The sequence below is a fragment of the Lissotriton helveticus genome, chromosome 3_1 (genome assembly GCF_964261635.1).
Source record: "Lissotriton helveticus chromosome 3_1, aLisHel1.1, whole genome shotgun sequence".
Classification (NCBI taxonomy): Eukaryota; Metazoa; Chordata; class Amphibia; order Caudata; family Salamandridae; genus Lissotriton; species Lissotriton helveticus.
In genome coordinates, this window is record NC_136061.1 from 338696928 (window position 1) to 338710636 (window position 13709).

Below are 13709 nucleotides of genomic sequence, written 5' to 3' on the forward strand. Positions count from 1 at the left end.
AAATGCTGTCATCACACCTAAAGCTACGGATGAGGAGAGCTTGCTGGAAGACATTCAATTAATGAAAAAAAAAAAAGAAAAGGAGACACGGCCGGCCGGCCGTGAACTGAAAGCACGGCCGGCCGGCCGTGAACTGAAAGCACGGCCGGCCGGCCGTGAAAAAGCCTTTGATGCCGCAGGGGGTAATTAGGGGAGGAGAATGGCTGGGCTGAGGCACAGCGCCAAGCCTTTGATGCAGCAGGGGGCGGAGCGGGAAGAGCTGCTGGCGGCACTAAGCTGACGATTTGATGCTGTGCACGCGCATTTTAACTAATTGCGCTTGCGCATTGAGTTAAAAGTGCACATGCACTTCATCAAATCGCCAGTGAATCGCCAGTGTAGGTAAGCTTTGTTTAAGCCCCCATAGTCTCGCTCTGCTCAATGCGCATGCGCATTGACAGGCGAGACCTAAAAAGTGATTCACTTGAGTAAAAACATTCTAATGCATTATGACTCCTGCAGAAATTAGATTCTCCATCCTTGGATTTATTTGAAATAAATAAACGATCGAATATCTCACCACAAGCTGTAATCCAGAATGCATTTTAAAAATGTAAATGTTATTTAAAAAAATAATTTCTTAAAGAAAATAAAACTAAACAAGGCAGCATCCTGTCATGTTAATTTACAAACCTGCAATTGGAATCTAAAACTGTCTGTACAGAGCAATTTCTGAAGAAAGCACTACCTCAAAAACCTACAAAATAAAAAGATACTCAAACCCTGGTTGCTGCTTTCACATTTAGAGCCCAATGTGTCTTCAATTATTTTAAATAATTTGAACTGCCAGTCGTTTTACTTTGGCTATACTTTGAGCTTCAACCCTCTTACTTTTATGTTCAAGGATCATGGTTTTGCCACCAAGCATGATGGATCCGCCTCCCCACTCACTGGGCCGCCTGGTGGGGATGATGCTGATGCTTCCCCCTCAAAGCTTTCAAAGGAGGAGCTTATCCAGAGCATGGACCGCGTGGACCGTGAGATTGCCAAAGTTGAGCAGCAGATCCTTAAACTGAAGAAGAAACAGGTATGTAGTTAAAAAATGTTTTGCTGATTTCAAAAGGCTTATGAAATGTCCAAGTATGCCTCAGCACTGAAAGGTACCTCTACCAGCACATTTACAGCCATGACGGTCTTGGCACTTTCAACAAATATCTCAGTGATGATTAGGCTCAGTGTTCTCCTTTAATGTAAGGTCATTTTTAGTTCAAAGCCTACCAGCCAGTGTAGTTGTCTGGGATGCTGTAACGTCTTGGGCGATTCAGAAAGCTTCTCTGGTAATGCATTTCGTCTGCTGCTTACAATTGGCTTTGTGGTTTGTAACTCACATTTTCTGGCATTATTTGTTTTAGGCTGTCCAGATTGAGTTTGTCTGTCCCAAGTAGCAAAGCCTTTTCACGCTACCCCTCCTTGTATTCTTACCCAAATGATCCTTTCATTAAACAGGGCTTAAAACCGTGTTCTTATCTTGTTTAGTTTGTTGTGCATTCAAAGACTGAGATCAAATGTCAGGCTCTTTCTTTCTTTGACTTCAAAATGAGTGTTTATGTAACCAATCATGCTGTATACTGGGGGGTAGGAAAGGTTTGTTTTTTAAGCACACAACATTTAAATGAACTGTGCAAGTATTTGTGAACTGTATAGTTTTATTACTAAAAATGTATGCCTGTCCAATTTTAATGGCCATTTGAGTAGGAAATGTCTGTAATGGCAGTGTAATGCCACACCATGCATTATCCACTCTACATCACGGCACTGCACTGTACTGTGTACCACTCCACTTTACCAATCCATGTCACTGTACTCTGCGCCACTGCGCTCAGCTCCACTTTGCAACACTATGCCAATGCACTCTTGACCCCTGCCCTATACTCCACTGCCCTATACCTCACTCTATGCAACTCCACTTTGCACTACTGCACTCTTCTCCACTGCACTATATGCTGATACACTGCACTCTGCTATGCAATATTCTAATCTGCGCGACTGCATTCTACGATGCTGCATTGTACATTGCTGAATTCTATGCCACTGAACTCCACGCCGCTGCTTCCTATGCCACTCTACTCTACACCCTCTCACTGTACTCTACGCCACTTTGCAGCACTACAGTCTACTATGCAACACTCTAATCTGCGCCTCTGCATTCTGCGATCCTGCATTGTATGCGCTGAATTCTATGCTGCTGCCCTCTATGCCACTATACTCTGCAGCCGCTATGCCAATGCACTCTGCACCAGCCTGCTCTACTCTACGCCCCTCTACACCATTGTATGGCACTCCACTCATGCCTTTCCAGAACACGACACTGTATGCCACTCCATTCTACAATGTTCTAATCCACTCTACGACACTCCACACCAGGTTCCTCTATGCCACTAAGCTTTAGCAATGCTGAACAACAGCCACACTGGTGTGCAACTTGGCTGAAACAGACTAGATTAGCAAAACATCTAGCTCTTGCATAGAGACCTAATGACTTTGCCAATACTTGCTTAAATTATTTGCAGTGGCTTGGCTCATCCTTGACTTCAAATGTATCTTACCCATGTGCGGTTTCCTGTGATCCACCTTAACCTCACTAATCTTTCCCCATCCTTCTGATTCAGTCTCCTTTACAGCATGTCAGCCGTTCTCAAGGTTTGATTTTTGAACATCTTGATGTAAGGTACTTATGAGCTCTGGGTACTTACTGTTGATACCTTTCACTATCTTTTCTCTTCGCTAACTTGGTAGACTCTTCTAAATTATTAAACTCGTGCTATTGTCAATATGCCAATAGAATTCGATATCTCTGATGTACCTTTTTTGCCTCGACTTTTACAGTGCTGTGATGCCCAAAATGGACTGGTTCTCGTTCTATTAAACTGCAAAAAAGTGGATAAATAAATCAGACCTTGAGATATAACCTTTTGATACCATGACGGGGCCTCTTCGTTGACTGTCATTCACTAAAACATGCTCAGTGTCCTCATCAATGATGTCATTTCCAGGGGTATGGAATTTAAAAAAGATCTACCTGTCCATGGACTAGGTTGCTTCATAAATCTACTCTTCCTGTACCAAAATCCACTTGTCCCTATGGTGCCATGTCAGACCCCCCAGGATATTGCGGCATGGATTAGCAAATTTAGCGGCTAAAATATGGAGATTTAGCGGCACAAATGTGGAAATTTAGCGGAATTTTTGCGGCGCTTTATTTTCTTCCTAATCATTCATTTTCAGCCTTAAATTGATAAACTGTTTTGAAATAGGCATGTTTGAAGCGCTTGCAGCTCTATGGAGGCACAGCTCTAATCCTAACCTCAGGAGAGGGGGGTTCTATTTCTCCCTGGGATGTTCTAGCACACATGTACGCACCACTGCTGGCCACCGCTGCCTCCTGAACCCAGGAGGCATGACACCTCTTCCTTAGGCGCCCTAGGGCACAGGATCATTGTGGGTGGAAGTGCATTGCCATGGCTAATGTAAGCATGTTAAATATTGCTCTACGCAGAACAGTGGATTTGGGGTGGGTGGAAGCCTTTTCACAATACCCCCACCTCAATGTGACTTACAAGTGCTGTGTGTGCAGTCTAAATCCCAAATATGAAACTATTACCACCACAACTCCTCTGCGAGCAATTTCTGTAGTTTCAAATCAAATTTCAAAGCTTTATTCGACAGCATGTCATAAAAGCAGTTATACATCCTACGTTCACCATAAATACTACAATATTTAATACATTATTTTTTAAACTCATTAAACCATAATGCTGTCATATACATGATAATTAAAAATAGTTCAATAAAACATGAATTTTTAAAAGTAGATCTACAATAAGCAGTGTCAGTTAATTCATTGGGCAGTATCTAACTGTTGTAAAGTGCGGGTGCGTATAGTCCATGCCCAACCTAGAAATTTTGCAACGGCAATCGCCATGCTGGGTGTACAATCTGATTCCAGCACTCTTAACGCCTCTAAGTACCTACGTGTGCCTAAATTTAAACACACAGGTTTTATCCACTTCCGTCGTGGACTTACATAAAGGGGACAAACCAACAATAAATGAGCAATATTCTCAATCAAGTCTTTACAGTGGAGGCATTTGTCGTCCTGAATTGCTGACCATTTGCGGGTAAATGCCTTTAAAGGAAGGGTCCCAGTTCGTAATTGAAAATACAATTTTCTATCAAACGGCCTTTCAATAATGTCCCAATAAGGCTCACAAGATGGTAAAGGTTTGATATCCAGGAAACGTCCTGTTAAATTAGTGTTGGATCCTATACTATAAGCGGTCGACCATACCATTTCCCAATACATTTTTTTCAGTGTTGCCTTTGATGGAAAGCTTTCGGCAATGGGAGTGTTCCATAGGTGGTCTAGTTCCAGCTTAATTAGCAAACCTCTTATTTCCTTTAACCACGGGATCGAGTGGAAGCGATCCGCCCTGGTGATATCCTTCAGGGCCGTGGCATAATGCACTAATTCTGGGGTAGTCCTAATACGTCTCCAGTATAATAAGGGTCGCAGCCGTGCCAAATCCTCAATGTTCTTCCTGCCAAGGTCGTATGCCAATGGAACGGTCGGGGTACTTTGGGGAGCCCCAACAAGACTGCGTATAAACTTGTTTTCCGCCAGTTTTAGTTGTTTCAAATTGGAGAATCCCCAAAGTTCCGAGCCGTATAAAGAGGCACTAATCACCTTCATGTTGTAAATTTCTAGAGCAGGGGTGATTGGCTTAGTCAATGAGGCTTTATGTTTAAGGGCCACTACACCCGCCAGCTGGTGGAATTTTAAAACAGCCATGTCAATATGGTTTTTCCAACTCATATTACACTGAAGGGATATTCCTAGATATGTGAAGGCCTCAACCTGTTCTAGGGGAGTACCGTTAAAGTGAATTGAACCCTTAAATGTGTTCCGCTGGTTCAAACACATGAACTTGGTTTTGGAGGTGTTTATCTCAAGTCCACGTGTTTGACATAACTCGCCGAAAGCGTTAACTGCCTTCTGAAGCCCACTCGGGGTTCGAGAAACTATCAGCGTATCGTCCGCAAACATGAGGACTGGCACACGTGCCCCTGCTAGAACAGGAGCATCGGTGGGGGAACGGCTTAGGTGGTCTACAATGCCATTGATGTAAATAGAAAACAGTGTGGGTGCCAGAACACACCCCTGCCGAACCCCTCGCTCGACAGGGAAAGTGTCCGTCACCTCACCATGAGCCCCCCACCTGATTCTAGCATAATTGTTCTCACGCAAGCGGACAAGAAGCGTCAGCAGTTCCGGGGCCAACCCAGCTTCAGCGAGTACTCTCCAAAGTTTAGAACGAGGAACTAGATCAAAAGCTGATTTTAAATCTACGAAAACAGCGTAAAGGGTCCCATTAGTTAACATCACGTTCCTCCAGTATAGAGCAATGAAAAAAAAGACCTGGTCAACTGAACTTGTGCAGGGACGGAAACAAGCTTGGTAAGGGGATAAAATATCTTTTTCTACTATCCAAGTTTGCAGTTTGTTTTGCACTAATCAACCTATTAACTTTTGGGCAGAGTCTATAAGACTGATAGGTCTATAATTACTGGGAAGTGATTTGTCTCCCTTTTTGAAAACTGGAATGAGGTCGGTATTGGTGCACCGCTAGCCACAGAATTGACTAGCCACTCAAAGTACTGACACCAAGATAATCGATCACTTAAAAACACATCAGCAGGTATGCCATCCATTCCTGGGGCTCGGCCCCCTATCACACAGTCTAGCGCTAGACTAACATCTTTTTTTGTGAATAACTGACTTTGATAGAAAACAGTAGGGGGTAGTATACAGTCTCCTTCCGCTAGGTCACGAGCGTATTGTGGTTTAAAGAAGTCTACCCATTGGTTTTTTGCAACATTATTTTGCGGGGGTTGTGCTATCCCCCCTCTGTCCCACTTGACCAGGGCCCAGAATTGACTTTGATTCTTTGCGGCACAGGCGGATTTAAGATCACGCCAGTGAGCCTCATCCCACTGTTTCCTGGCCTCTTTTTGTGCCTTCCTATATATATCCCTCGCCCTTCTCACACCTAGGATGTTCTTATTTCTAAGTTCGGTGCTGAGATTCTGGCGGGCTACTCTACAGGACTTGTAGTACCATCCCATTATGGGTAATTTTTTATGATCATAATCTTGTTTTGTGGGCTTCTTGAAGAACTCTTGGAGCTTGGCAAAAAAGTACATATGAGCCTCAAGCATAATTTCAGGAAAGTTTTGATTTGTGATATGCGAGTTTATCTTACCCACTTCATCGACCACCACTTTTTTGAGATCCTCCAACCTCCGTGTTCTCAATTAGTCTACCCCATTTTAAGTGGCGCTGGTTATTCGAGGCTACAATATCTAAGGTAACTTTGCCACCCCCATGGTTTGTTTCTCTTACCTCCATGTTTGCTTTGAAGACCATACAGAGAGGGTTATGGTCACTCTCCATCCTATTTTTTTTTTACAACCATATTAGTCAACTTATGCCATTCTCTAATGTCTACCAAGAAGTAATCTATTCGGCTAGAGAACCTACCATTATCAAATGTTTTGCCCCCCTGGCGATCTGACGGGGTTCGTCCATTAGCCGCTCTGAGTCCTCTTGCTAGACATAAAGCCTTCAGTTAGATGGCCACCGCTGTCCATCTTCTGACTACAGGTAATTCTAGCTGGGGGACACCCCACTTGCTATCCTCCTCTTCTGCTAGAATTTCGTCTTCTTGGCCAAGCGGTTCAAATGTGGTGTTAACATCACCCCCCACAATAAAAGACAACTGTGTTGGGAGAGCCTCGAGCTCAAGGTCAAGAGCGGCGATTACTTCTGATATTTGACCTCCCGCTACTCCCCTGGCATAAATGTTGAAAATAACCACCCCCTGTCCGTTAGCCCATGTGAGGTTAACTGACAAAATATCATTTGATGGAGAACTCCTTTGCTGGATTCTACAGCATAATGTTTGGCGGATCCAGATTATCAGACCTCCTGATGGGCGACCCTTTGGATTTTTTGTAGCTGGGATTTGGAAATTAAGAAACCCTAGATGTACTGGGGTCAATGACCAAGTTTCCTGGAACAGAAGAATATCAAATTGGTCTATGAAGTTACACCATTCTGGTGATATCAACTTATTGGTAATACCGGCAATGTTCCAGGAAAGAAAAGACAACCCTGCTTCATCTGTTGCTAAGCATAGGGGAGCCTGGGTTAATAATACACCTTGGGTTTCATCCTCCAGGACTAGGTCTGGTTCTATATTAATACGAAGATGACCTAATGTTTCGGGTGAATGTGCTACTGGACCAGGAACAAAACATGTTTCTAGCATGGTGGGGACAGGCTGATGCTCGGAGTATTTTTTCTCCTTTCTAAATACTGGAAATATTAGATCATCCACCCTTTTCCCTTGGGTCGTAGAAGTAACATTTATAAAGCCAACCCCCTTGACTATGGTAACATGCGTACTATTTGGCTCAGCTGGATCGTTGGACACTACCCTGTCTGCCCTCTCAAGTCAATCACATTCATTCAAGTCTGACAGTGTCGCAAATCTATTTTCGAGACTGATACCCCATTCACTGGATTGAGCGCCCCTACCCCTCTTATTTGGCACCGAGTTCCACTTAGTCCTCAATATACTTGGATTCACTGTACTAGCTCTATGATAGAAAAAGTCTAGAGTTAGCGGGATGATGTCAGTGCTCCTACGTTGTGGGGGAAATATGTTTCTCAAGACGTCAGGGAGTACTTCTGGACTTAAAAAATGCAAAACGACACAATCTCCTTGGAGTTTTTCACACTGTTCCCTATCCAGTCCACCCTTCTTGCCATATTAATCTCCCCAGCTAACTGCTGATTACCCCATGGGGATATCATCATGTTATTAGATAACCAGTGGAATGCTTTGCTGATCAAGGAAGATGTAGGTTCCACTTGACCAGGCATTAAGGGAGGTACATTGGCCAAGACCAAAACAAGGGGGGGGAAGCCTCTACAATGAGTTGGACCGGGCCTTTCTCTAAACCCGTCACAGTGGATTTTGGTGGGAGGTCTTCTTTGACTGTATCCTGGGCATCTATAACAACTGGGTGCTGAATAGGGGGAGGATTTGATACCACTTTATCCCTACCCCCTAGCCCATTCCCAAGAACATTCACGATTGGTTCAACTCTATTTGAAACTAGATTTGGTATATTACCCACCTCCTCCACTGTCTTGTTTATGAGTCCCCCTAACCTGTTTACCTCTGCTGTTAGCTGGTCGATTTTGGCTACCAATGGTTTAATAATGCATTTGATCTTTGAATCAATCATACTCACTAGCTTTTTAATTTGATCATCCTCCAATATCTCCTTCCCACCATACTCCCCATTTGCCTCTTTTGTTGTCATATTTTTGGGTGGAGGCGCTATCCTTTTCCTACTAGAGCGTAACCCACCTCGTTTACACTGACCTTTTCTGCATGCTCTGACTGCTCTAGTTGCAGGCACAGACACATGGGAGGGGGAATTACCTTCAATCGTGTTTGACTGATCTACGGAATCATTGTCTAGGTCAACAACAGTAGGTATGTTTAGGTCAGAATTGTCATCTGGGGGAAACTCAATATCTGGGGCATCGCTGCTGTGCACCTGTATCGGGACTTCTACCAGAATAGGTTCTGGCAGAGAGCTCTGTATAGGGGTAATGGGTGGAGAACTCAAGCCCAGCGATATCCTTCTCGTGCTATTGATTTTGCTCACAACCTGTACTAGGTAATTGTCCATGGTATTAGATACAGTAGAAGACTTTTGCTTGGACATATTACACGCAGTGAGATAATGGCATGCTTGCACTCGGTAACCCTAGGGCAAACAATGAATAACCGTTACCAATAGGACAAGAGCACAGAGGGTCCACAAAGAATATTAACAACAATATATCTCCTCAGAGGAATACCTCAAGTGGCCCCTGGTAGCAACAGGCAAAGATCCTGGCCCAGCCCAGTCACGATCAGTCTCGGACTGTCTCAGACTGTCCGCCCTTTGTCCGGGCTTCGTCCGGCGCGTCCCGCGAGGGACCAGGCGGGGCTTTATGCGCCTCCTGGCGCGCTGCAAAGAGTGTTCCTGCCCCGTGGGATCTTGGGGATTGTGGTCCGGAAGAGCGTGACCGGCGGAGCCAAGCCCGGCCGGTCAGATGCCTCAACGTCCCGGTGAGTGTAAGAAGGAGCTGGGGGGCGGAGCCAAGCCCAGCCACAGGAGTGCAACAGATGATTCCGGCTTCCACGGACACCCACGGATTTCTAAAACTGCTACCGTAGTTTCTTTAATTTGTGGGTTAGGAAACCAGTCTCTCTTCGTGACAATTGGCATTCCGGTGAATGTGAGAGAATTACTGCAGCAATTTAAAAAAGATTCTCGAAGAGTGAAAATCCAGGTCAGACACCAGCTTGAGGACGAGACAAATATATTAAAACGTTTTTGTTTGAGATGGACCATGCCTTTCAGGCTCGGTGGCAGGAGCCCCACAGTATCAATACCCCCACTCAACAGTCAAAATCTCGCTGGAGCCGTGAGCTGCCCTGACCCCTCTAATCAGGCAAAGGCTTTGTTCAATTACTCACAAGCCACATACACTTCTACTGCCCGCCCAATGCACTCATTCATCACTGCAGTCGAACTAAGATCATATTAACTACTGCTGCACAGCTAAAAGGCCTTGCTTGCACCGTAGCTCCATCACTTACACTACTGCTGCCTAGCTAATGAGCTTCACACTACTACTGCTGACATAAGGATCCTTATACGACTGCTGTGCAGATTAAGCTGCACCCCCTACACTGCTGCTGCCTGGTTAGTGACAAATCTCCGACTACTACTGCCCTAGTGGCTCGTCCACTATCGCTTATGTCCATGCCTTATTAACACCTGCCTTGCTTGTAAGGCATCAATTACACTGCTGCTGCATCAACATGGAGACTCCCCTTGTGCAGCTGCTGCCCAGCTAATACTGCATGCTTTACTGCCATCAGCAAAGGAGCCAACCCTGACACTACTACCACCCTTGAAGAAGAATGCCAAATGCACAAGAGCTGGCGCGCTAAGCATCCTCTTTCACTGCTCTTCGATTGTGCATTTTTTTTACAGTAGAAACTGCCCGCATCCAGTAGCCTGTTTACTTGATGCGACAAACCGCACAGGAACTTTGACTTCTGTTGTTTATTTAATTTCTGGGTTAAGAAGCAAGTATATCTTCGTGACAATTGGCAAACCAGAGACTGTGAGAGAATTACTGCAGCAATTTATAAAAAAAAAAGATTCTCGAAGAGTGAAAATTGGTCAGGCAACACCAGCTTGAGGATGAGACCTATATTTAAACGCTTTTTGTGTGAGATGACCATGCCTTTCAGCCTCGGTGTCAGGAGCCCCACTGTATAAACACCCCCACTCAGCGTTGAAAATCTCGCTGGAGCCATGAGCTGCTCTGACCCCTCTAATCGGGCAAATGCTTTTTTCAATTACTCACCTCTCCAAATCTGCAAGTAGGGTTGTACTGCACCACGTAGTGACGTGTGCGCTTACAGCCAATCAGAGGCCATCATTTTGTTTGTGGTCTTTCGAGACCTTTTTTGCGGCCGAAAAATGAAATATCGCGGTCATTGCGCTACTCAGCAAATTTCGCGATTTTTTTGCAAATCGGGAAATGCTGGATGGTCTGACATGTAGTGTGGGATCAAATTATGGCAGCAATCTTATTATATAAGAGCCCTGATTAATATCCTCGCCGAGTTTGCCAGTGCTCATATTATAGTAACGTTTGAATAGTAGCAATATTTTGCCACCTTTCCGCAGATCTACATAGAGGGGCTGGAGGTAGCGGTAAGCAAAGGTTCCAGGGCTGAAATGCTCTTCTTCCGAGTATGTGCAAACCTAATAACCTGCCTGTTTTTTAATTTTTTTCATCTAATATTTTTTTATTGATTTTAAACTTGTCACATTCAGAATTGCATATATTCAGGTACAGATAAGACATTTATATACCAACAGTTATCGTGCACAGTGTTTTAGTCCATCGTTACATGCTCTTGGTCCCCCCTTCTTGACATTTCCATTCCTACCGTTGGTGAAATACATAATTCTCCTCTATATGCATTCCACCTGCCCCACTTTTTGTCCCACTTTTTACGACAGCCCCTAGATTTATAGATCTCTTTTTCAGCAATCATACATTTGTCCATTTCCACCACCCATTCTATTGTCAATGGTTGATATGCTGCCCCCCCATTTCATAGTGATTGCTCTTTTCACCAATGTGTAGCCTAGGGTGGCTAATTGCTGCTCAATTTGTTAGGTCAGTGGCCTCCCTAATATTTAGAATCCCCATTCTTGGTGTTACCCTAGTGCGTCTTGCTGCTTCTCTGTGGCCCTCTCCCACAGGGGTCGTATCTGGGGGCAGTCCCATATAATATAATATGATCAAATGTTGCATCTTTGTTACAACCTCGCAGATAGAGTGCGTCCTGCCTAACTCCTATTTTAGCTAGGGTTACTCCAGTGAGGTATGTTCAGTGTAAAACTTTTAATCTAATCAATCAAGACCGATGATTTATGGCTGCCTCTCTTGGGGACATCAATGCGGCTGGCCAGTCATCTTTGTCGATCTTTCCCAAATCTACCTGCCAGTGGTTTCTAAGAGTGTGGAAGGGATCTGGTAAATTGTTGCATAATTTACGATATGTGAGTGAAATTACTTTGTCTGGAATGGGCTCTGAAAATAGCCGGTCCTCTGGCGGAGATGATCCTGGCACTTCCGTCAAGTCTGGGAGTGCTGTCTTAGGAGCATGCCGAATCTGTAGATATCGAAATATCTCACCGTGTGCTAGTTCGTGTTTTGCTCGTAATTCTTTGAATGTGAGAACCTTACCCTTATGTATGAGATCCCCTAAGGTGGACAGTCCAATGGTGTCCCATTTGTCAAAACCCATATGGTGACAAAGCAAACCTAGCTGTTGAGAGAACCACAGGGGTGTAGCTTTCGCCAACACCCCCGTCCAGCCCAGATGTTTATTTGCCTGATGCCAGATGGTTATTGTTTGAGCCATATAGCTCAGATATCTCCTTTTACAGACCTTGGTGTATAGGTCCCCAAGATACCCCTCCCGTCCCGCCTGATATATTTCTAGACTGTATGCTGGGCTCATAGGAGTGCCGTACAGCCAGTGATTAATTGCCACCCAATGTAATGCCCAATAATAGAGCAGTATATCTGGGAGTGCGATGCCCCCGTCGTACCACCCCTTCATCAATTTCCCTAGAGCTATTCATGGTGCACCTCCATCCCACAGTAGTGTGCTGACCTCTGCCCCCACGCCATTAAAATATGAGTCGGGGATCCGGTATGGGCAATTCTGAAGTAATTAAAGGAATCTCGGCAGAGCCGGCATCTTAAATAGGGCCGCTCGACTGATTAGTGACAGTAACCGCGACCTCCAATGTTTGACATCTTCACAAAGTCTTTTTAAGGGGACTGCTAGGTTCTTGTCATAAAACATTTGGGGGTTGGATGTAATGAAGATCCCCAAATACCCGAATCCTTCATAGGCCACTTCAATTTCACATCCTTTGGGCAGTCTTGGTGTGGGCCACGCAGAACAAATAGCACTGACTTAGTCCAATTAATAGCATATCCTGAATATTTGCCGAAATTTGTGAATATATTTAGTAATCTGTGTATGGAGGATATGGGGATACTAAATTGATCAGGATGTCACTTGCATACAATGAAAGCCTGGCCTCATTGTCTTCTTACAATTTGAGCCCCCGTAGAGCCACATCTCGTCTCACCCGAAATGCCAGTGGTTCTAGTAATACGGCGAAAAGTAGGGGGGGGACGTGCGGTTATTTACCCTCACCTGACCCTGTAACTCAGTGTAAAGCAGTCTGATCCACTTTATAAACCGCGGTTATTCACCCTCACCTGACCCCGTAACTCAGTGTAAAGCAGTCTGATCCACTTTATAAACCGCGGGTTAAACCCTAGGCGAGCCAGCACTTCAAAGAGCCATTTTATAGAATCTAATGCCATATAGGCATCCAGTGACATTATCACTGCGTCCTAGTCTATTCATTGCTGACGTGCCAAAAGATTGTGCACTCGGCAAATATTCAGTGCTGTGTTCCATCCCAGCACAAAACCTGATTGATCTGCGTGAACCAATGAAGGGAGAACGGTACTCAGACGGATGCTAGTAGTTTCGCTAGAATTTTAGCCTCCGCATTAATCAAGGAGATCGGCCTATAAGAGCTACAACTGTTCGCCGGTTTACGGATTACCACTATGATAGCCAATTTTTGATCTCCATGCAGAATCCCCTTCTCCAAGCTTTCTATGTACATATTTTTAAGATGGGGTGCTCAACTCAATTAGAATCCCGTTGGGCCCCATTGCCTTCCCTGATTGGATGCTGAATATGGCTTTACAAATTGTCATCCAATATGTCTGTATCCAGCTCGGCCCAATCTGTATTTGACAATGAGGGCAAATTTATGTCTGTCAGCAGCTGACGTGAGTCTTCAGATGTATAGGTGGTGGAGGAGGAATACACCGCCTCCAAATAATCCGCGAATGCCTTCGCTACCTCTTGGGGATCGGAGATCCGTTTATTCTCATTAACGGATAGTTCAGGTACGCA

At 44.7% G+C, this 13709-nt stretch overlaps 1 protein-coding gene across 15 annotated transcripts in view; it reads left to right on the plus strand.

Annotated features, from left to right (window-relative positions):
- Positions 1 to 13709, plus strand: part of NCOR1 (nuclear receptor corepressor 1) — a 1934049-nt gene that overhangs the window by 158970 nt on the left and 1761370 nt on the right. For all 15 annotated transcript variants that reach the window (XM_078679968.1, XM_078679976.1, XM_078679969.1 and 12 more), the window contains exon 6: positions 884 to 1066. In XM_078679968.1, coding sequence (XP_078536094.1) covers positions 884 to 1066 — 183 coding nt within the window. The remainder of the gene's footprint in view (positions 1 to 883; positions 1067 to 13709) is intronic.